Genomic DNA, 25905 nt, shown 5'->3' with positions numbered 1-25905 from the left:
TTGCAATTTCTCTTCCCTCTTGATACAAGTCTTAAGATCTCATTCTGATGAGTGAGAAATAGCAACTTTTTTGTTGTTGTTGTTAATCAGGTGGAGGAATAGGCTCCTTGATGACATCATATAGACTTACTGCTAGACAAAATGACCTTCAACAAACTTGGTGTCAGTAACTGAAAACAGAAAATAAAAAAGAAAAATGAAACTACACCAGACAAAGAGAGAAGTGTTCAACAGAAGGAATGCTTGAGGGAAAAAAACATCATTTCAGCCTACATAAAAGGATCTCAAAAACAGAATAACAACTATGGGGAAAAACTGTGGTTGCATCGTAATCATAATATATCGTTTGAATTTGAAAAGGAAGTAAGGTGTGTAAATAGAGAAGCCCTTTGCCTTCTTCAAACAATTTGCAAGATGAAATAAATAAAAATCTAAATTTGTTTTGAGAGAAATGACAACTTCTAGCATTTTGTACAGACACTTGCACTAGATAGAAAAAGTTACAGTTACTAAAAGAAAAGGCATGGCATTTGTATAAAGTCCTTTTGATCCAGTGAAAACGGTACTTAAACCTCTGCAAAGTCAACTGCACTTATCTGTCAGAGGAGAAATGGTAGAAAAAGAAAAAAATGTGGATTTATAGAATGTAGTTATGTAAAAAATACCAAAAGATCTGGTACTTTGTTAAAAAAAACCAGTAACTACGCACTTTTTATGAAGCAAAACAGACTTGTAAGTATTAAATAAAAATACAAAAAAAAAATATATGGCTCAAGCAACCTTTGGGTTGTTTTTAAAGAAATGGACTGTCAAGACTTTTTTTTTTTTTTTTTTTTTAAGTTAGGGTCAGCATTAATGCCAGCATATAGCTACTATTAAGTCAAAATTCTCACAATCAAAAGATCATCATTTTTCCTGTTTTATCTGCAGCTTTGGAGTATTGTTTTTGCTGGCCTAGTCGGAGAGGGGAAAGAGTTTTGAAAAAGATAAGAGGAGATTCTCAAACCACTCCACAGTCCAACTTTGGTTACAAAATCAAATATAGTTCCCTTGAAATGTGCTGTAATTAGATAGCGGGACATTTCTCCTTTTCTCCCACTGAGCAGTCCAGAGTGGTCAGAAAGATACATTAGGAATAAAAGGAATGGAATATTGAGGCTGAACCAACAGAAGAACTCACACACCAGCAATGACTTTCGCATTCACCAAACAATAAGAATTGAACTTTTTTTTTTTAAAGGCAATTTTGAGGTAGCAGAGGGAGTCCTTCACCCTATACAGATGCATACAATTTACTCCAACTGATTTTTAACATAGCGAATCTAACTATATTCTAAATCAATACTAAAATTGTTTACATAGTAAAGAATTTGTGTTTAGGAGGAAGAAAAAAGCAATGAATATGAATACTGCATGCTAATATGCCTTCAATTCCAACAATAGCAACTACTGGATAGTGAGCAATTTAAAATTTAAATATCTGTATAATTTGCATATAAAAGGTCTAAGAACTTATTTTGGTACTTCTTAGATCATAAATTCATAAATTCACATAGAAATAGTCTGTGAATTGACTAACACTTTTAATCTAGTTGACAAAAACTAGTGTTAATATAACAGACTGAACTTCATTAAGACATGAGGTTACATATAAGCTAAATTAGAAGTTGCAAAAGTTATAAATGAAGCACTAAGTTGGTACCTGTCTAGCAGTTGGTTCTTGGCCTTTACTTAATATAGTTGTCTGTTATAAAAGACTGCTTTGTTGAACTGAAACCTGTTGGCAAATGCTTATAAAGTACACCTGGCAAACACCATAAAATGCAGAAATATCTGGCATAAAAAAATTATATATATATTTTAATAAATACACATATTTATATATACACACATACACATATATATATATATATATGTGCAGAGTACAAACATAAGAACTGTGTCAATTTATACCTCCAAACAATATGGCAGTCCTGTTCATCAAAGGTCTACTTATGGCAAAAATACTCCAGCCCAGGACAGAGCTAATGTTTCACATTGCACACTATACCTGGTTGGGATGTCACTTTTCAAGATGAATTCAAAATCCATGTAGCATCCAAGAAGTAAATACTCATAGTTCCTATCAACAGTATTTTAAGAACTAATTCTCCCTCTTCTCATTTTGAAGAAACTGTATTCCAAGGAACATGTTCAAGAATGAACTTACCCAGTTTGATGCTTATGAGCTCTACCTTTTGGTCCATACCCATATATTACTGATTTTGGTGGCTTTTGTTTCATTTTAAGGTAAGAGTATAAGAAGTAGAAATTAGTAATCCACTGGGATAAAAATTGCCCACGTTTACTCTCAGAAATAACACTGGTAACACTGATGACTTAGAAAGATGCAAACACACAAAAAAAATTGAGTGGCGGGGGGGTAGAGGGTAGACCACCTCTCTTCCATTCTTCTCCATCAGAGAGAAGCCAGAACAAGCTATAAGACTGGATACATTTTGTGAACAGAGTCACTTGTCAGAAAACCAATTTGTCCTCCCCTTAGGCCTAGTCTCATTTTTAAGGAGATCTGGGCGGGGGGGGGGGGGGGGGGGGGGAATAAATAAATAAAAGAACAAAGTTTATAAAGACTGTTCTCAATACCACAGAAAGCAACTTCCGGGCATAAAAATGTAGTCTACTCATCTTGAGGACTTGGCCAGCAAGGTTTTTAAGGACTTCTATGATTCTTTTTAAGCCCCAGGTTATATTTTCCAACAGTGCATCAAAAACAAAAACAAAAAACCCAACAACCAAAAATCCAAAACACCTTGCACCTTTAATCTTTACTTTTCCAACACAAAGCCTGGCATCTTAGTTAAAAGAGTTGAAGAAGGATGCTGTGGGGATGAAGTCTCTGAAAGAAGAGTAGTAATTCTTTTCAAACTGTTGCATCCATTTGCTGATGACAGATTCAGAACTTCCTGTTTCCCCATTTTTCCATGTTCCTTAGATACAACCATCAAGAAATGAAGCACAGATAAGAGGAAAAACAAAGGGAAAAAAAATCACCTGCTTTCACTGATCCTATAGTTGCCATAGCCTGCTGTAAGTGTAAAGAGCAATTTCAGGTAGTCATTCTAAATCTTTTCAGCCAAAACCTTGGCCTGAACAGAGACAAACTACAATTTTAATAGCACAATAAGACAGCAAAAATGCATTCCTTTATATTGTGGTGATCACCCCTACTAAAATTCAGGGTTTTTTTTAATTCACAATGGAAAAACAGATTTGAGACGTGAACTTTTCCAAGCAAAATATTATCTCACAAACATACACTCTCTCAAGCTAGAAAGGAAACTTCTGTCCAGAGTAATCATGGAGGTAATGTTAATGTTACAGAGCAACAGAAAACTGTTCAAAAGTGGAAACTGTTGTGCTATATTAGTTATACGTAATACAAACTGTACTGACAGCAACATCAATTAATTGGTAGTTCTTTAATAATGTTAATTTTCAAAATCAACAGCTGTTTTTATAAAACATGCCGATTTTGTGGTGTATAAGAGACTAGTAATTAGTACTTATGCTCACAAATCTAATTTTTCTACATGACAAATTTAAATCAAGCAAGACCACAATCACACAGCTTCTGAATACAACTGCAAGCAGGTTAACCAATAACAATAGCAGCTCTAAGTTTAAGTGTCAGCTTTCTGTTTAGCTCAAAGAAAATAATTTGCAGTGCTCCATCTCAAAAAAGTTAACGTTTCTCAAATCCGATTTCAACTTTTAGAAATTAGAGCAATACAATATTATTTATAAAATAATAAAATTTGTCAGAAACATACTCCTGGAGTAGCACTGAATTAGCTAGAACAAAACTGCACTCCAGTGTGATGAACAGTAAGCACTGCAGGAGTCAATTGTTCTAGTAAATGTGGTCACAGCATACTAATGACTCTAGCATGGTAGATTTGATACATAAAGAATGACATCATTAACACTGCTACTAGATAAAAGGAACACATTTATTTTGGGCACAAAGTCTTGATTCAAGGTATCTAAATCTTTAATCCGCTTTTGCCTCTTATTTATGCATCTAAATTTATCTTCTTTCAAAGCAAAGTTTCCCAAAAATACTGTGGAGAGATGTGGAGAGATAAAAACATGTTTAATTCAAGAAGAACCTATTAAAATTTCTTTTTGAACTACTAGACAAAAATGAAATACTTTATTTTTGCTTTCAGATTTTGTTTAAGAAAATAGAACCAATAATATTGTAGAATGAAAAATGTGAATTCTTGTTCTTCAAATAACGCACTAAGAATCACATTTATATATAACTACACCACAGTGAATCTGCATAGCTAATATGCTCTGCTGAATGAAAACCACCTGAAATCAGCCATACTTTTCAGAGCAGAAATGCTTGTATCACCACAAATACAAATCTTTATTCTTCTTAATGTTCTCTAATATGCTTTATCACTTCAATCACCCTATTCATCTCTAAACTTGCAGCCAGTACTGAATAATAAGTGAAAATTGTTCTACATGCATAAAAATGTAAACATTTTATGAAACTTGAAATTAGCATCTAATCATCCCACATTTTGTTTTTCATGCATTACTGGTAAATAGACTAGCAGTGACAAAAATAGTCCATAATATTTGGATTTTACTATTTCTTGTTGTAACACTTCTTCCTTAAAAATATACTTGCAGTTTTTCCAGAATAACTGAAGTGTGCAGTAACTACCTTAAGCCCTGGTTTGCAGTCTTCTACCTGCTTCTGACCTGAAGTACAAATCATAGTTCCATCGTCTTCACAGGACCAGAGCACGTTATTAGCAAATTTGGAGTTAGCTTAAAAAGAAAAATCTGTTAACATAGCAACTTTTCTTATTATGCCACCACGTTTAATTTTAGGGAAGTGACACGTACATTCCCAGATATATCAATCCTGTTCCTGTAGTCCAAGATATCACTGAGTGAAAGGCTACTTCCATGATAAAGCAGAAAATGAAAAGATACTGAAAGAGAAACTAGAGCAACAGTATCTTGCACCATGTCAACACATTAAATCCCTTGTTTAAACAATTTTTTTCGGTCCAAAGAGAGCAAGCTTTAAGGGAAATAACTACCTGAGTATACATTACCCAGTCCTTTACCAGGTACACACCATAACACAGCTAATCTGCCACCTGCATGAAAGCAGGAAGTAAGCCACTGCCTTTTTATTCGAAATGTCATGCCTGCATGAAAATACTAGTGTTACCTTCAGAGACAAAGAAGGTTTGAACTTCCAGACAACTCCACCCACACAAGAGATGAGGAACATGGGAAGGTAAAAACCTCTCAGGATGACTCTTATCATAAGACCTGTTACTTTGTGACAAAAAATTATTTCCTCCAAAGCACCATCATGTTCTCTGCTTTCGATTTGCTTACTAGTGTAAGTATCAAAGTAACATTATTCAAGTTTAAAATCCTCTGCCCAGATTTTTTTCTCTTATTTTTTCTTCCAGTAAGAAAAATCAACCACCTGTTTCCATAAGCAAGTCCCACATTATTTGAGTAAAGACAATATAATAAATGATAAAAATAAAAGGTTGCCTATAGCAACTTTTCTATAATAGAATACCTGCAACATCTTTCCCAAGCAAAATAAAACTTCTGTACTAGAAAAATTAAAGAAAAAAGAGAAAGAACATCTGCAAGTTGCACATATAATGAAAGTTTGTTCATCTTAATTTACTAGCAGTATAAGTCAGGCCTACACCTGCACAAGGGTTTAGACAATCAAACCTATATCCTAGTATTTGTTCTCAGCATAACTTTTTAAAACACAGAGTAGGATATAATTTCAGATTGCTAAAAACAAATATTTTTCTATTTCAACAGCATACTTTTTTGATCTCATTAAATACACTGCAATACTAATTTGGTATTGAAAATTTGTTGCAAATACTTCAAAATCCAAAGAAAATATCACCTGTACGCAACAGGAACAGCACAGTACTTCTCAGCTCTACAGCTCTAAAAGATGTAAAAAAAAAAAAAGGGGGGACACTAACCCCAATAACAGCTTCTAAGTGAAGAAAGTTTTAAGAAGTTCTCACAGGCAACAGACAGTACTTAAAATGGAGAAAAATGGTACTACATACAGCTGTTCTGAAATCTATAAAATATAAAGTATAAGATTTTAAGATTTTCCTAGAAATGCCTAACAATACAGAAATTCTCAAACACCACTTCATTCTAGAAATTCCCCGCACTTTCATGAAATAAGAATTATACTGTCATTTTAAACATAGAATTTTAAGCAGTATGTATTAAAATGCATCCAATTCAAGTAACAAAACGTAACAACAAATGTCTTATGATATACGAAACATATTCACAATATACTTAAGTAGTCCTTAGTATTTTCAAAAAGGCTGCACAACACTAACAGCTATCAAAAGTAATGCTAAGGAGCATTTCCCCACACGCACACAATTCAGACAACTTCAATACACCCCAAAACTTTAGTTTTCTTTCTGTGCATTTATTAAGCCAAAGCATTACAAAGTATTGGACAACTTTAAAGATTACAAAAATATAGGTGCTTTAAGAGCAGTTTCCAAACATGAACCAGTTTGCAAAATATGCTCCGCTGCATCTGTGCCATTCTTACGTAACAAGCTGGAAGCAAAGAATTTTTTTTTTGTGCAAAGTGAACACCTTTTTAAATGAATACACTGAGGCTAACTCTCTCCCTGGTGCAAAAGAATGGAGTAAGGAGCATCAAAAGTGTAAGTAACAACTCTGAACACACAAGGCCTAGAAACAAACCCTTCTTTGGGCACGTGACGTTGTTTATAAGGGAGAAGAGCACAGACAATAGCAGAGCCAGCACTACCCCTTCAACAGCAGCAAGCAAACTGGTTGCCTACGCAATCATTGCTGTAAAAATGCTAGTACAATTACTGGCAGCAGTCAGAGGAAGTCTGTTGGAAATGCAGAGCTGTCATTGCATCCTCACTCAGATCAAAATAATCCCATTTGCTTACATTTAATAAAAATAACTAAACCCTTTTTTGGGGTGGGGGGTGGAAAGGAAGGAAGCTACTTTGTGGGAAACCTACTATTATTTTTCAGTAAGGGGAAAGTTCTCAGAATTCACGGTATTGTTTAATGAAACAGTATATATATAACTGTATATATATACAGTATAAATATATATGTATTTTTTAAACAGTTGACAGTTGCACATACCTGCTTCCCCTTATACATGCTCCTGCCCTTTTATTAGCTCTGCTGTTTGACAGACCTATTAGCTTCTTAAGCTCACTGCATAGTGAGCTTAGCTCACCAACCCAATAGAAAACTACTCATTTTTAACTTGTTTCCCACCTCCCTTGCCCTCATCTGCAGGTTTAGATCATAAAGCTCAGAAAATCACTGGAGACTGTGCATGGGAAGAAGTGGCAAGCTACAGTGCAACTGATTCCCTGCGACAGCAAACTGCTAGACAGACAAACCCTATTTTGCAGAACTCTGCCCATACATTGTGGTGTTTTTTTCCACAAATGGCAAACAATTAGCTAGTGAGGCAACAGGTATTTTCACACCTTTCATCTCTTGAGAGCTGTATGCTGTGTAAGAATAAGGAGCTGTACAAGCTGACTAGCATTTTGGTTAGCCCTTATCAGTAAAACAAATTCATTTTAGAGCATTTATTTGTGTGCATGTTTCATTCTCAATTAACCACTCTGAAGCCTAAAAGAAACCTATTCTTATTTCTCACATAGCTTAACTCTCCAAATATCAGTACTGTCTTATGAAATTCAAGTATTAGTTTGATAAGAATATTAGCAGTAGCAATCATTCTTTGTATTTACCCTTCAAAATGTCATTGCTTTATTGTCCATTTTAGTTTATATACAGCTCTCTGACATTTTCTCTATGCCTAAGCAGGAAGGAAAAAAGAAAAACCTAAAAGAAACACTTTCCATTCACATTTGATCTTTTTCCCTAGAATTTTTATCTTAGATAAAGAAGATCTATATAGTCATAGCTTATGCAGAAAACATTTTCATTCCATTCTTATACATTTACCAAACAGGTAGGTGGTGGAATAACAGCACAAGCTTTCCCACAACATTATTGCTATGGTCAACTTAGTCACATATATGCCTGTCTGGAACATTAACTTGTGAATGCTATTAACCCAACCCTTAAAAAGACTGCATGTTTTAAAATAAATTTGTATTTTCACAAAACAGTAATTTCTGCATTATTTCAGAGGAAGGTAGGAAGGTACAAACCTTATATAGACATAAAATGTTTGGATGCAGTGGAGCAAGGAAACTGGAAGACAGACACAAGTTGGTGTTTATAGACTTGACCAGCAAAGCAGTCTTCAAAATTTTCAGGCAGAACAGGCAAGATAGAATTCGGCTGATAGTACAGGGCTGGGGCGGGGGGATGAGATGAGATGAGATACAAAACAGAAGAAGAGAGGAACACTTTAAGCTAAGGAATCTAGGAAAAAATATTAGGACAAACTTGTGCACAGGTGTGAAAGCCAGAACAGGCAGTTGGAGATCAGATACAAGCAAAAAAGTAGCTATATAGCTATATCTCAAGCCCGAAGTACAGCTTATTAAGCATTAGCAGTCTGAATAGAAAGAACAGTGATAGTTGAAAGACCATAGCAAATGCTACAGTAATCAAGGCAGGAGATTCTAGGGTGAGGAAAGCATATATAGATGATAAAGTTTAAAGTGAAAAGGAGGAAAAAGCCATCAGTGAAATATAAATCCAAAAACATATGCATCTGGACCACTGATGTTCTGGTTAAAAAGTTTAAGTGAAACAATTTAATCTTGACTTGAAAAAGAATGATATTTAGGATAGCTAGAGCAGTTCATTCTCCAGGCCCACTCAATCTGCCCTGTAGCCTATGTGCCAACAACATTTTTGGTGAACACAGCTACCCTGAAGAGCATCTCAAGATACCCAGAAGAGGGCACAAGTTATTTTGTCCACAGATACTGCTTTAATGGTCACTGTAGCAGCATAAAGGGGTTGGGGGAGCAGAATTTTGTAGAACTTCCTTCTATTACAGCTAATTGCGTGGTAGTTTTGATCGATCTCTTGCACTTTGAGCTGTGTATGGTTTTAGTCAAGTTCTTTGTAGAAGCAAAGTGTTTGCATCAAGCTTCAGAAGTTAGACAAGTTCATTTATGTAGTTTCATAAAAAGTTGCACTGGAATTTGCTGGAACAGGATATAAACAGAAAGATTCTTGTCTGTCATTCATTATTTTTATATAATCTTGTCTTTGTCCCATACAAATAAAAGTGTATCTGTATCTATTTTTATCTTTGATGGATGCAAATTACCACCATTTTAAAATGATGATACTGACAGTTTTAAGGATTTGGTTCACAGCACCATACTTCTGATCTCTTTCAGCAAGAAGCATCACAGCTCACTAGGAGCAGTATTATCAGTTTTGATTTATTGCTTATCCTTAAGTGAATGGCTGAAGATTTTTACCAAGAACAACATAGGTCAAGATGACGACTTAACAAATGAAGAACTTCAAGTGATTCATCTGGAGTTTGCCAGCATTCCCTCCTACCACAAGATATGGCTAGATTAAAAAACAAAACAAAACAAAAAACTCCAAAAACTACAGAAATGGAAGCTTTTTGTTACAATTCAATTTAGGTGATTTTAAACTAAGATATCTATCAGCATATGTTCTATTAAAACACACTCCAGGTTTGTGAAAAATCTTTTTCATTCTAGGATCAGAGAACTGTGTAATGATATGTGGTTACCATTGACCCAAGCAATAATTAAATATACGTATTTCAAGCAATCAAAAAGGCTCCATATCCTGCTACCAATCCCTGGTCACCAAGCTTTTAATCAGATTAAAAGCTTAAGTAATTCAACAAAAATATAAGTGCCTACACTCTAGTTTAATTCAAGATTTATTATGCCCATTACATGGTATATAAATCTACCCTACATAAACAAAATTAAACTTTTTGGTTAGTTCAATAACAACTAATCATTTTAGTAAGCAGATTGAGGCATAAATTGGTGTAAAATTTATTTACAGGAAGCCAGGAAAAAATAATTTGACTGCATACATCCTTTTCAGTAAAGCAGTTACATTTTATAACAAAGGTTTTATAACTTCAGTAAAGCCCTTTTTGAAGTCAATGTGTTATTGCAACTTTCGATTAATTTGATTTTACTTGCATTCATTCTTTATACATAAAATGCTAGCAGGTCAAATCAAACCAAATACCACAACAGTAAAGAAATGGTACAGTTGTCTTCTGAGCTGATCACTAATTCCATTTTAACTTTGCATTTGCAGTCCAGAGTGCTTAATAAAAAGAAAACATTGCATGATCCAGAAATACCCTATAAACAAGACTTGTTTCTGTAGTGCCATTGCCTTTGGTATACATTTAAGTTATATTATACAATGGCCCTCAATAACTATAACAGAGAGCGTAACACAACTTGTACTTAAAATTTGCACCATGCTGTAATTTGCCTTCCCACCACCCCCACATTACCTCCATCCATTACATCTGGATTTTTAGTACTTCGAACTTAAGTACTGAGACTATTGATTACAATACATTGTAAATTTGATGTATAAGTTTATTAACATGCCTGTCATCCATGTGCAGACATTAGCAGATATTACCTAAATGCATAAAAAAATGTATTTAACCTTCTCTGAAACCATATGCAAAATCTATTATCTGTAAGTATCATATGAATCATCATCTCTTATCATACTTAAATGTTGACCAAGAAGTAGAAACAAGTTTTGGATCAACTTCTTCTTAATTCCCATTTTATTCCATACCACAATTTACTTTGTGATTATATTAATTTACAAGGTATATATTGAACATTTTTATGCATATATGAAATATCTGTTGCAAGTGGTGCCATAAATTAACCTAAAAAATTAGCAGTGATATAATGACCTAATTTTATATAAAATTGAAGTTTTACAACTGTAAATTAGGTAGGACAATTAATCTACAACATAACTACCTAACAAGAACTCTAAAAACATAATTAATGCAACAATACATATTACAAATCCTATTCTTAGTTGCTTAAAGAAAAAGTACATGACAAAAGCCAGCTCGTAGTAGCCAACAGTTGTTTAAAGAGCTCAAAAAATGCAGTACCTGTTTACAAAAAAAAAAAAAAAAAAAGTACAGAGTAGTGAAATCATACAGGTGACCTTATTATTCTTATTATTAAGCCATAGTACTTACACACACAGTCAGGCATTTGAAGGTGATCTATACAACTAACTTTAGAAGAAAATTACAGTCTGTACATACGCTTTGTTTCTGCATAGCATAAAGAAGCTACACTAGAACGTATAAAAAGACTAAACTCGGGGATTGGCAATGGGACATGGAACCATTCACTGCTACCAGTGGCCCAGGTCTGTGGTAACTGAAGTTACATCATTTGACAGATGCTCAGTAGTTTTTAAGTGAAATGAATTGGTGCTTTCAGTCCAGTTCCTGGTGCTTTTGTATTGTGGATATCTATCCACTATCACAAATGGGTACTCCCGCTGGCAGCCACAGTAATGAGTGAGTGAGCATGGAGACTGAACAAGCCTCTTAACCCTTGCTAGAGGTCTCTCTCTAGGTCAGGGTTTGCAGCACTTTGGTGGGGCAGTGCAGTGAAGCTTGTACTGCTGCTACTCACGCTGCACCTGTTTAGTGGACAAAAAGAGGACTTCAGTTTCCAGTGCTGTCAGTCTGAAGAGTTCACAAATACTGAATTCATCTTAAAATAAAAATGTCTTTCACCTGTTTAAATACAAAGTTTGCCTATTAGAGACTTCAGATTTGCGGGGAGAAAGAGGGAAAACAAATCATACTATGGATCAAAGCATTAAAGAACATTAAGAAACTATCCCCCCCCCATGCACACACACAAAATAACAAAAACTCAGCAATTCTTGAGTAGAAACTTTTTAGTGGTGCAATGGAAAGTAAACCTTCCTCCTGCAGAGATAAGGTGTCTTTCAAACAACACAACATGAAAAAATACTTTCAATAAAACTTGTGAGCAGATACTGCTTTTAAACCCAGAAGTTAGTATTAAGCATTAAGCCAAGAAGTATTACTTTTTAACAGGCTCCTAATTCACCTAATAGCAAGGGCTTAAACAGAGTTAGTTTAAGTCTCTGGGACATGCCCCTGAAAAATAACTGGAACACTTGAGATAATTGTTTTATACTATTAAGAAACATACAATTGCAGTACATAAAAATCTACACTATCAGGTAAGAGTGCACATAATTAGTTTGCTTCAGTAGTCTTAATTTTCAAAAGCAAAATTAAGTTTCTAAACACGGGTTACTTTCTAAAAATATTCTTGGCAGTACTCAGCCAGAAGTCTCCTAGGTTACGTTCCTAAATATACATCCCCAGAAAATGCATTCTTGGCCTTTAAGGAACCACAAATTCAAAACTGCATTGTCACTGCTGAAGATCTTATCTGGGATTAGGTAAAAAGCAAATCAAGGAATAATAGTTAGTTTCCTCCAATATATTGCTCAGGATCCCAGGTAGTGGTTCATTTCAACTCATTTAACTTTATACTCAGTATATGTAGCACATATATTCATTTCCATCATATATGCTTAGAGCTCATCCTACTTTAAAAGAACATAAAACTCTCAGTTGTCTTCTTCCTCTTTACTTATATTAATGAGCTACACAAAGCAAGCCTCTTCAAATACTTCAGTAAGAATATACATAACTACATTCTAAGAGTCAAATACTATTTAGTTGAATGAGCTTTATTATACACCAGTTGCTAACATCCTGAAGGCATTTAAGAAGTACTTCGATAGTGATCCGGCCAGTTGAATGGAAGAGAAAACAGGGTATATAGTACCAGTATAATATGCAGGAGTTATCTGCTGTGTACTAGCAATTCATTATACCAAGCACCCAAAGACCTGTTACCACCAACTACAAAGTCAACACCGCCACCTAAAGGTGAATATGAAGTAATGTATTTATTACTAAATTCTTTACAGAAACCTTTTACTGAAAATAAAAGTCTGATGCCTACATAGGTTTCAGCAAAATATTTATTTCAGAAAATAGATATTTATGCATAGGCACATATCTTGACTTTTTTTTTTTTTTAAAGAAACTCAGCAAGAATGTTGCACCTTCAGAACAGTGTTACCGAAAGAGAAACTGCTGAGCTGATTAAAAATGTAAAAACAGTTGTGAACAAAAACAAGATCAAATTGTTAGAAAGAAGGCAGTATTAGTTCAGTTTCCTGAAGGAATACCTAAACAACTTTATTGTGCTGCAAAAGTGAACAAACTGAACATTTCAGAGGAGAGAAGCTTCCTGAAAGACTAACTTTCCAACAGACTGCTTTTAACACCGAACAGATGTCTCAGATTTCCCATGAAAGCGTATTTTTCCACATCTCAGTTAAGTTTTAGTACAGTAATTCAATACAGTCCCATCTTTAAAGCACTGAACATTATTTTTACAGTACATTAGTAGGTTTTTTTAGTACTTAAGTATCATGCTTGCCAAATTAAAATACAAGAGGGACTTTTTCATTATTACTGAAGTCTACTAACCAATGTTATCTGCAACACATTTCCAAGACAATTCTGTGAAACAGAAAGCTCTAATATAATCCCTAACAGAAGATGAAGTATCATTGTCCAAAGAGATGATACACAGTAGAGAGATCAATTTCAGTAATGTTGTCATCTTCAAGCTGTTTGCATATCTTTTAACAAGTAAACAGTCATATGTCTTCCGTGTCTACAAAGAAAAGCAGCAACACTTCTGGAGAACACAACTTTTCAATAAACAAAATAACTGAAGGGGATAACTGATACTACAGTTCTCTGCTACCTCAAAACAATCTAATAAACAAATTAAAGAATTTTGGAAAAATATTTACAATGAACATGGAAAAAGAATTCCTTTGCTTTAAGAATCTTCTACTTGAAGTTTCAGAAATTATATGCAAAAATTGCAATAGTATATGGAATGGGAGGGAAGGAGAGGGGCACACTCTTTAGGAATACTTTTCCCAAAGTCTTTTTCATTCACTTGCTGCCAACAGGAAGCTTAGTTAATTCTATATACTCTAAGCTTTAGTAGTTTGCAACATCAAATGATGCACAGTTTATATGGCTTAGAATACTGACTTTTCCCCTCAAACAGTTTGCTTGGACTAAACTCAGGTTCTCTCTCCTCTCCACACGTATGCCCTGTTCTAATGTACAAAAGCCTCCGGGCAAACTGCTGAAGGGTGTATTTTATATCTGATGTGCAAGAAGGGGGTGGGAAGGTGAACCTTGCTTTGCAAACTCGGAAACAGAAGGAAAAATATATCTCAGAGATACACATATGAGTGAGTAAGTGAGATTACACTGCACTGGGGTGATTCAAAAAACTAGAAAAATAAGTTAGTTTTGTCCTTTAGATTTTGACACTATGCTGATTCCAATCAATGCTTTAAATAGATAAGTGTCTCCTTTGACACAAAATAAACTCAAACAAGAATTTTGGTCTTGATTCTTTTGTACTGAAGGTAGAAAAAGGTGGCATTTTTCATATATCTTGTATTACAGCTTAATTCAAATACTAACCCAAAATTCTACTCTGTTAATCACTACAAACTGCAAAGAAAAGAGGGGCAGAACACTAACAGTACTCATCTTTACAGACAGCATTAAATAATTATCTTTAAAATATTTACTATAAAAGTCCTCGTACATAAAGGAAAAAAAAAGATCAAAGATACAGACAAGTCAAAAATGCGGTCATCTTGAAATGCAACCTGTTCTCCACCCACAGTAGACACTATTCCTGGACAAAGCCAGGAGACAAACAAGGAACAAGAAATGGGGTTAAGTTAGACCATAACTGTCTATAAAAGAAAGGGTGGGGGGGTAGGGGAGGATCAGAGGTAGGAATGCCGTCATCCTGTTGCAACATTTAAAATCCGAACTCCATCTCCCTCCATCTTTAGGGGATTCCTTCCTCCTAATCCATATCTATTTCAGCATAAACAAAAAAACAAACAAACAAAAACCCATCCCAGAACAGATACTAGGGAGGTGGAAGCCTACTACTTTTCAGCAAAAATTGTTTTATAATTTTGGCCATTAAGCCACTAGGTAAAGAAAAGCTTGGGGGATGGAGGGGTAGGGAAGGTCTAAAGTTTTCCTAGCTCTAAAATGAAGCCCCCCAAACCAGATCTGCTCTAATCATAGTAACAGGAAATGGAGAGTTTACATACCACTTATGCAAAACTGCTTTTGTGGGCAAACCTTCCCTTTGGGTGCACTGCACTCACTACTTGCTCTGCATTCCCTTACAAAGAAGTCACAAAACCTTTAACACCTTTCAGAGTTCCATTCTCCTGGGGAAGCCTGCAATGAAAGAGCATTTCTTTTCTTTGACAATTCAGGTAAAGTGCAGCCCCATTCCATTTCTCAGTCCAAGCACTGCATGTTCACATGGAGCAGTTCTTTGATTTTTCTACTGAAATTCGGTACTTTCTTTGAGTTGGAGGGGTAAAAGAGAGATTTGTGGAAGATGGAAAGAAGTTAACAATGGTATTAGCCAATTCATCTTCTACCAATTTCATATATTAATCATTCACATAAGGCAAATGTGAAATTTGGTCTCATAGAATTCAATTCCAGCCAAACCAATACAAACATGAGAAGTCCAGCTAATCTAAAGCAAGAAGCTAGGAAATTTCCTGGTTTCATCTGGACAGTTCTATAGTCTGTTCTTCCATTTACACTGAATACCTGTGAGATGGTTAGAATATACCACATTGCTTCAGAGCAGATAAGGAAGGACAACTCAGTGAGCTAGTACCCCTCCAAATGCCTGTGAATTTATTTATTTTCGATTCTCAACTTGGACAGGATGCTAGAGAAAGGATATAGTTACTCGCCTGTTCAAAAGACAGAGAAAAAGAGGTAACCATTTTACAGAAATTTAAATAAAGTCTAAACAGTTATGAACACAACCACCTTGTGTTGTTAAATTAGCCTCACAATGTTAGCTTAACTTGTTCTCATGTATCCTTTCCACCTCTATTGGTAATTTCCACTTATTACTATTAAATAATCAGCATTTCTAAGTAAGGGAAAAAATAGATCCTTTCCTATGAAATGCCGAGCACATTAAACCATCAAAACAAATTCTTCTTTCTCTGTTCCTGCACAGAAGGCTAATAATGGAGTTACTTAGCAACAGAAGAAGCAACTGAACTGTATTCACTGGTCCACATTTCACTATAAAATAACACTCACAAAGGCATTATTTACTTGCTGGTTGCCTCTGTATTAATGTATTTTTGATGCATAAAAACCATTAGTCTGAGACAAGTGTACATGCAAACCCAGCCATCATGTACCATCTATAATGCGTTACAGTTTGAAGCTAGTAGAAATTGCCTGTAACATTTAGCTATTTTTGAGCACCTCTGGAAAAATGGGAGAAAGAGGAAAAAGACAAACCCTGCAGACTTCATCTACAACATTTACAAGGAAGATACAGATGCTATCTAAAAGCAGGGTTGGGGGAAAGGAAACCCACCTTCTTCCTAGAGCAGACTGACAATCCATGAACTTCAACTACACAAAGCAATATGCATGTCAAGTGCACTTTTCTTGACACAGAATATTTCTATTTCAGAGAATGATGTTTGAATGTTTGAAAACAAATACATACGCTTCCCCAAATCCCCTTCTCCACCAATACGGTAGGAAATAAGAAGTGACAGAGCAAATACTAACAGTAGTTTTATCACAGAAAGCAGTCTTAAAAACAAAAATAACTCACAGAACTTGACACAGCAAACAATTGATTAGCATTTGTCACCAACCACTACTCTCTTTTAAGCCAAGTCCATGGCGTTAACAGATTCTGATATTCTATTTTAGAAGGCAAAAATTCTTATTTTACAGTGGCCTGAAAACTTATATTAAGTTCACTTGGTTCATACAAGATTACATTTCCAAGATAACGAGGTTTGAAAATCCCCCATCCCTAGGAAAGAGAAAAGCTGGCAATTCTGTCATCTACCAGAATCATCAGCAAGTACTACTTTGTTCTGTATATTCAACACTGTAGAGTGCTTAACAGCTTTATAATGTATTTCACATTTACATTTCTAGACTAGATTTAAGTAGTTATATTTGGATTTTATGAAGTCAAATCAAAGTTGCCATAAATTTATTTTTCCTGATCGTTAAGGTAGGGCAGAAGCATTAAATGAAAAATAAAATTAAAAAAAAAAACTGAAAAGTTCATTCACAACAAATTGCGCAAAGGGTAATTTAAATAAACTGCTTGACAAACTTTCAAAAATGATGAAATAGAACAAAACTGTGTACTCTCAAACATGAAACTATCTCCACTTAAAAAGTCAGTATTATATCTCCAATGATGAAAGTGAACAAAGAAAGCATGCAGGTGAAGAACATATTTCCTGGGCTGTCTTAAAATCACGAAGGTATTTGCTATGTCTCATTTCAACTGTTAACTTCAATTGCTTTTCAGATAGTAAAGCCACAGGATTTCTGAATGTTAGTAATTGGGATATCAACTAGTTAGGTTAGAATTCAGACTATAAAGAGAGATTACAAACTTCATTAATAGCAACAACTACAAGACCTGCATAATAAGGAAGGTCAATTTACCACCTTGCCCACACATTTTACAGCAATCATGCACTTACGTAGTCATTTTTATATATACACATACGAGTGTATATTTATATATACATACACACACAGTCTTCATGCACAACAATTGCACAACCTTTCATGTATAATTATGCAGCCCTTGAACACGCACAACAATTTTTTCCTCTTATTACAACACAACTAACACTACAGATTTCCCCATCTTTCCCCAGCTAATTTTTACAGTATTTATTTTTTTTGCAGGCTTCTAAAAACATTCAGCTCTCTTTTTTTATTTGAGAGATTTTCAGGTATGTAGATAGATATTACAAGGATTTATTTTTATGGTACTCAAGATTCCATCTTGCTACCATTAAAAAAAAAAAAAAAAAAAAAAAAAAAAAAAACCACACACCCTACACTCTTTGTCTTTGAACTACTTTGAGATCTTCACTTTGGCCATTATCTCCTGTTTCTTGAATTCTTAGAGTTCTGATTAAAGCCAAAAAAGGGGGTTGTGGAGGAAGGGGAAGGTTAAATGAACTCTCTTCTGCATTAATATCTATTTCTCTATTTGAAGCTAAATATCAAATGGCTCAGACTACACAGTATGCTGTTTTGTTACAAACGCAATTTATTTATTCTAGGTCAGCAGTTTTCAAAGTAGAGGTCACAACCCTGACATGAGCTGAAAGATAAGAACTAAACTGCAAGTAAACTTTTTATTTTCTGTGCTTGTAAGTAGAAAAGAAAGTTTAACACACACGCTGTAGCATACTATTTAGTAGATACTGGCTTTGAACCTTAGAACCTGTCACTTCTGAGACTGCGTATAATAATTAGGACACAAGAGACTTCTATTACTATTCAAAAAAATATCTTTTTTCTATCAGCATTAGCACACTGCTGTACTACATCCTGATGAGAAAGCAAGGTATTTCAAGAAAAGATTATCAGAATATTTTATTTGTAGTCAAGAACTTTGCCTCCAAAAATCTTTAACTTAAACGTTTAACACTTTTTACTGTAGAAAAACATATTGGTATAAACAGAATATATATACACATTTTGCATGGACTTTGCCTTCTCCTACATAGATTAGACATCTCCCAAACTACTTCTAGAATATTGTGTCAAAAAGCATAAGTTAAAATGCATCCGGAGTAGCATTAGTTTGACATATGTTGAGTCCACTTCTGAGCTATCTCTGCAGAACCTGAATTCTTATACCTAGAAAACGTTAAGCAATTTGCCATCAAAGAAGAAGCCATTTAGAAGAAAATTTTAAATAGACAAAGAACAAGAGAAAGTTTTGACAATGAAAATGCTGTTAAGGAAGAAAAAAAACTGTAACTTACTAATTTGTTTTCTTGCATGTATATTCTTTGTAACTTCAGACAGCCTTTAGCTATAATGATCATTCCTTCATCTGAGATCTTGTAACATTGCCCAAAATGAATGTCTTTCAATTCTCTGCACTTTGAACCCAGCTGCAATCAATGAAATCAAAGCAGATTAAGCAGATAAAATTTAAAAAAAACAAACACACACCACATACACATGCCCAACAGGATTTGACTGAACAATATATTTGGGGAGTTAAGATTTCAGCATTTTCTTCTCCTTTAAAAAGCATCTTTGTTTGCAGGTTGTACCAGTACTATATACAAGCAAGAAAAACTATAATTACGAGCATGGTAAAATGAAGTTGCTAACTACAGTCACCAAAAAGAAGCTAAGAGAGAAGCTTAAGAACCAATTTGTTTATAGGGCATATATAAGTAGCTAACAACACCTGCATGCTAGATGGTGACAGCATATTTGATTTAACATTTAGGACAAAACTGTAATTTAATTATGTTCTTTTGAGGTAACAGAGATACAGTTGATGAAACCTTTTTGTATGCCTAACAAATAACGGTCTCAATCACTTTCTGCTTCCATAATGCAAATCGGGTTAACTTTAACATAGGTTCCAAATAGAAACTAAGCACATGAAAACTTGACAAACAGCCAGAGGTAAACTGCAGCATGTGAAACCGGAGATTTCATTATAAAAGAGATATTTAATCCCCGAGTTAAAAAAAAGAAAGTATATACAATCTCTACATGACAATATTTATTGCACCACGAAAATATATGGCCATAAACTTATTTTCCAAGTAAAAGAGGTCATCTGATTTTAATTATAGCCTAGAAAACTGTATGTATTCCTCCCCACCCCTCTTTGTACTTAGTAAAAAAGCTGGGAAATATTAAATTTACAAAATAAATTTGTTGAATGGATGATTACCTGCTTTAGGCCTTCATCAGTGAGTCTGTCTTGATTCCCTACATGCACTTTCTGAAGAAGAGGACACTGAGAGGCAACTGCAATAATAGAGGTGTCAGAAAGCTGTTTACACCTGTAGGCAGTATACCTTAGGAGTCCAGGACATTTAAATGCTAATACGCGTACTCCTGTATCTGACACATTCCGACAATCAGAAATATTGATTTCAGTTATATTCTGGCTTCTTGATGCTATCTTTTCCAGTAGTTCATCAGTAACCTGCAAACGAAATTCAAATACCGAAATTTATTTTTCATAAACATCTTAACTTCACTCACACAAAAACTACAATTTCCATGAAGTGTTTGCATAAACTAAGAGAATAAGAAAAGATTTAGCTTCTGAGATAACAATGGACTGCTGTAATAAGTTTTACAGTTAACTTCAAAGAAGTCTGCTGTGGTCCTTGGAGAGAATAAGAGTTAATGGTCCTCTTCATATTCTAGGCAAAGAATTCTCCATCCTTTAGAAAAGATTAGCTTGCCCTTCTACAGCAGTACTCTATTTACCTAAGGTAACATTTACAGGGAAGTAAAAGGCTTATATTTCTCTGAAATGCAATGAATTTTTACCTAGGTTTTGGCAATCATGCAAAACCAGGTGCCAGTCAATATACAGACAAATACTACAGTGATTCAGGTAGCAATGGCCTTCTTAAAATTTGGAGGGGGGGGGGGGGGAAAAGCAAGCCAAGATGCCACTGAACAGAAAAGAAGGGAAAGAAAAAGAGAGAAACATCATAAAAAAGTGGGGGGGGAGGCATAATTAAAAAATAGAAGTTCCTTCCAGTTACCTGTCGTATTAAAAATAGAATACTTGAATACTGAAGTGTTAGCCTATGAAAGGCCATTAAATCAAAAATATATGCACTACTTTTCCCAGAACTCCTTTGAAGAATAAAATATCCCATTCACTTTTTATCTATGCACACAGTAATTAACTAACATACCAATAATTTTAGAAGATGCCAATCCTGCAAAGCAGGTAGGAAACGTAAGATATTCTTCATGCTGAAGCTTATGAGTTAAAGCAAAATAAAAACAAAGAGAACCCAGAGTTGATAAGACACAATGCATATCCTTTAAATTGAGGAAGTTGTATTTGCTTTCATAAAGTTTAGTTTCAAAAACCTGAGGTGCTTTATCCTGAAGTCTTTCCAACAAAACCACACAAGAATACTTATCTCCCAATTAGGATAGGTGAGATCTTACTTTAACCCTGAAGAGGGCAAGACAGAACAACATAAATCCCTTCTGTTTTCATTTCTTACACAGTCAAGAAATAAACATTTTCTGTGTTGCACTCAGTTTGTTTTCCATTAATAGCAAGTCTAATCTCTTTTCTTATTATTCCATCAGCCCGGCTGTTAGCTATACAAACATAGCAACAGTAGAAATAGAAGTAGAAATAAAGCTAGGCCGCAAGGCATCCTAGAAGAAAGACTGATTTGACACATAGCACTCACACATTTTCAGTCTAAAGGTCCATCAAGAAGATGGACTTCTGCTCTAGGTGTTATTTGGAGTCATTTCAGAAAAATCAGGTGGTCTGTCATATTACTTTTTCACACTGGTTCAGAGACATGTTAAATAGTAACTGTAGAAGCAAAGGAACTAATTAAGTATGGTTTCCTATGAATTGGTGATCTGAAAATAATACCTTATATGCATTCTTTATGTCCAACATAGATGAATTCATATCGTAACTTCTTCAAATTGGACTCTGAGGGTCTCTCCTCTAGCCACTGTTTTCACAAAACTCTCAAGAAACTAGTGTTTCACAAACCTCTACAAGTAGCAAGTTAATAAGAAACCTAAAAGGGGTGGACGAACAGTTTAGATAGCTTTAGAAAAGTTTTCCACAGGAGAAAGTTACCCTGAGCAATCTAAGGCTAAGGTCTGCAAGAATCTCACTGAAAACAATCCATGAATCCCAGAAAAAAATATTTCTAGGATCAGCTATAGAACTCGAAAGACAGAATCTATCTTTTAAATGATGGCTCCTACTGGCAAGAAGGAATATAAAAGCTTGTGAAAGCAAACTGAGCAAAGACCAATTGGGTGACCATTCTCCAAACCACAGCAGCCTTAAAAAAAGTTCAAGTAGGTCTCTCAATGCAAGAGATTTGATAGTTCCGAGCAATGGAATCTCCACTATCTGATGAGGACCTGATAACCTACAATCCCTTTCAAACAGCACTTGCCCTCTCCCTCTTTAACAATGGACATCAGTACAAGTGCCAGTCCAATTATCACAGTTAACAACGGATGTCATCTATATTCAAAAGAGTTAAACTAAGAGTTCATACTAGAGGCTGAAAACATCTGAAAAAACTCTGAAAGTACTGAGGTCCTCGTAAGCTCCTTTTGTTTGTCTTTGATCAAGAATACAAGTTCTGAGAACAAATTTTGAGTCATCCAAACAATTTTTCACAATGAAGCCTTCATACCTGTTGACGACTACTGAGATCCAGCTGCTTCCAAAACTGAAAATCTAAACACAGGTCACGCCAATATTTACAGACTAAAGACGCTGAAAGGCAACGCTCATTCAGGGATAAATTGGAAAATATCTGTAAAGAAAGAGAAAAGATGGATATATCCGTCAGGTGAAGTAATCTTGTTTGGAAGAGAATTAAAAAATAATATTAATATGCATTGTAACACACATTTCTAGGATTGGCTCCATCTTGACTAGCAAAGGACAATAACAAAACCCCATACCTTGCAACAGCTGACAAGTTAGTAAAAGTCAAGTTAGCAACAACAACAAGAAACAGAATGCATTCTATGTAAATACTCATCTCTGACAGAATTTTACATGTGCTTCTGAGATGGCATACTTAAACTATTACAAATACAACTATTAGAACAACAGAAGCCTGTACACATCATTTACAAGCAGTAAAAAGATGTTTTCATTCCTATTCTGATGTACATACAAAGATCTTCTATTTATTTTCATTTCAATTAAAAAAAATCATGAGGGCAGCAAAACATCAGTCTTGGGGGGTAGGGAGGTTTGGGGAATGCAGCACAAAGATCTGAAGAGCAAGTAAGTGTAATACAAGAAAACAAAGCACAGCCTTAGCATTTTATACCCTACAGTTTTGAGGGCTATAGGGCTACCGCAACCTGCAAAGAGGGAACAAATTGTAACTTTATGGCAGGCTCATATAAATTCCTGTTATATGCATTATATTCAGTCTTTCCTCAGAAGTACTACTATAAATTGATATAAAAAGAAAGTCTATCAAGAGTGAAATATGAAAGCACCTTGTAACCACAAATGAACTTGAATCTACAGGTCAGCCTAAAATGACAAAGGCAATTACGATATTAGGATGTCTAAACAGAAGCACAGCTGCAAAACATGAAAGAGTCTTCCCACTCAGCTGATGCCTCACAAGTACTATGTAGAAGTATGTACAGCCTCCTGTGTCTCAAGGAAACAGGAATATATTGGAAAGTGCCCTTAGGATAGCACTGAGGTCTAGAAAACATTCCAAGAAAAGATTGGGACCGCCTGGCCTAAGAAAAGGGATGGCAAACGGGAAACAAAACAGAGAACACCATTTTCATCATCTTTGTGGTCGATAGGACAGTCAGCCCCCCAAGCTGTTAGGTTTCTAAACTAAGAATAATGAAGCATTAGACTATAATGTCTGATAACTTACAGAATTTCCACATCGGTGTTCTTTAAAACACATCAGACAGTCAATTGTCACGAATAAAACCACCATTATTGCCCCCTTGTTCAAGAGGTTGGTTTAAATTAGCAGTTTTAAATATTCCTATAAAAACCCCTTTGGGGAAAGGGAGCTGGTTGACTGTTCCTAAGAACTGCAAGAGATCATTGCAGGGGGACACCTCCATTAAATGGATGTGAGATTCATCATTTCCACCTTTTTTTCTGTCTCCAAAAGTGTCAGTCTCCTATGTAAGAGTCCTCAGAGTGCTGAAGAATTCTGTCTGATACCACTCCTTTCTCCTGCAAGCCTTTGATTGACCATTACCAGAGTCAACTGATGTTTCCTATTAGGGAATCAGCTGAACACTGGCAGGCTGAAATGCTGGCAGAAACAGTTTACACCCATTTCCTCCCTGCAGTTCTTTGTCTATACTGGTGACTCTACTTCCAAGGGCAGATCAAGGAGATGGCTCTGAATGGCATCCAAAAATACTCCATCACCTCGAGGGAAAAAGCACTAAATAAGCAGTGACTTGGCAAGAGAGCTGACATTCCTACTGTACCCGTGTAGTTTTAGCTACTAGACACTAAATGCTGTTTAACCAAAAAAAAAAAAAAAAAAACACCACACACACACCACTGGAGACGAGACTTCAGTACCTTTTTGACTATTCTCAGCAACACTAAGCTGCTAAAACAGCACAAAACTTTGCAGTTCCTACTATCAGTACAAAACAAAACATAAGTCTTTTGTTACAAAAATCTCAGGAGAGAACAAGGCAATCTGATGCATGTTATGTTTAGATGGACATCAGACTTGCCTGAGATAATAACTACTAGGGATGCGGGGGTTGGCATTATAAAATACTTGAAACTAGCCAATCTTTGCTACGAACGGGAAAAATATTCTTATTTGTGGAAATAACTTGTTCATGTCAAGAAACAAGACTGTGCAGTTCATTTTTGCTTAAATTACCATGTTACCAAAGCTGGAAATTCTCGCAAATGGCAGAAGGCATGTTGCTAACTCCAGCAAGAGATGTAGCAATAGCATTGCTGAATAAAAAGCCAGTTTGACTCAATACATGACACAGACTATATTTCTGCACAATTCTGTTGAAACAAATTGTTGAAAGCATTCAAAGTCATATTTTAGTCCATGCTGTACACGACCCTAGTTGTAAAGAGCAGTAAGGTGTCTAGAGGTATTACCAATTGACTTTTACTGGAGAAAGAGGAGTCAAAGTGGGGCAGGGGAGAACAGTTGCCAATATAGCTGTTAAACCTGAAGTTCCAGCATAGGCACACAAGAAGTGGCACAAATGGCACATGTTCAATAAAGCTTTGCTGTTTTGTTTGTCTAAAGTTGCTACAAAAATAATAACCATAGAAGTATTTTGAATACTGCTGTGAAAAACAGTTTCTCTTCAGAGCTTGCAATTATTAAAAAAAAATTGCTGAACTATAGTAAACAGAATTTATTAGCAAAACCTGTATGTATTCCAGTCGGTGACTCCCTACGCCAGCAACAAATCTTGTGCATGCTCAGGATCTTATTCTAAAGGGACTACTTCAGTTGCTAGTTAAAATACCACATTACTGCATGAAGTGCTACAATTCCTGTTGATGACTATCACCATTTAACTCAGTTTCATTTTCTAGGTACATACTGATAATGCGGCAGCTTACTTGCTCTAAGTACAAGTTGTTTTCTAGTACCCAAGTCCTCCAGTTAAAATAATTCCTTAAACGAGTACCCAAGTATGCCTGTATGCCCAAAACTCACATTTTGCCCCCCTCATTCACACCCCCAATCCCCCCCCCCATCAGAGACTGACATATCCTTCAGCTCTCTGTAAAGAAAGAAAATACAAAGTTAAGCAAAGTATTTTCTAGACTCATTTCACTCTTCTATATTGGCAAGATGAAGGGGTAGAGGAAGCACACTCTACACTGAAATTCTGTAAGAACAGGGCTATTCAGTAAAACTGGAACACTGAACCAGCCTTTAACCATCTCCAATTAAGCATAAGTCAGTGGAAAGTCCAAAATGCTTATAACTTGACTTAGTCCAAGGACTGTATATATTTTCTACTCTCTGACTTATTGTCAGCCCTCAAAATCCAGTATCAAAGAATCT

At 35.2% G+C, this 25905-nt stretch overlaps 1 protein-coding gene across 2 annotated transcripts in view; it reads right to left on the bottom strand.

Annotated features, from left to right (window-relative positions):
- Window positions 1-25905, bottom strand: part of LOC112995245 (F-box/LRR-repeat protein 17-like) — a 303486-nt gene that overhangs the window by 266806 nt on the left and 10775 nt on the right. For both annotated transcript variants that reach the window (XM_064502865.1, XM_064502864.1), the window contains exons 2-4: window positions 22525-22647; window positions 20037-20294; window positions 19102-19233 (exon numbers count right to left, since the gene is read on the bottom strand). In XM_064502865.1, the coding sequence (XP_064358935.1) occupies window positions 19102-19233; window positions 20037-20294; window positions 22525-22647 (513 nt within the window). The remainder of the gene's footprint in view (window positions 1-19101; window positions 19234-20036; window positions 20295-22524; window positions 22648-25905) is intronic.

Source organism: Dromaius novaehollandiae, chromosome Z, assembly GCF_036370855.1.
Source record: "Dromaius novaehollandiae isolate bDroNov1 chromosome Z, bDroNov1.hap1, whole genome shotgun sequence".
Taxonomy (NCBI): domain Eukaryota; kingdom Metazoa; phylum Chordata; class Aves; order Casuariiformes; family Dromaiidae; genus Dromaius; species Dromaius novaehollandiae.
This window is presented reverse-complemented; position numbering and strand designations above follow the sequence as displayed.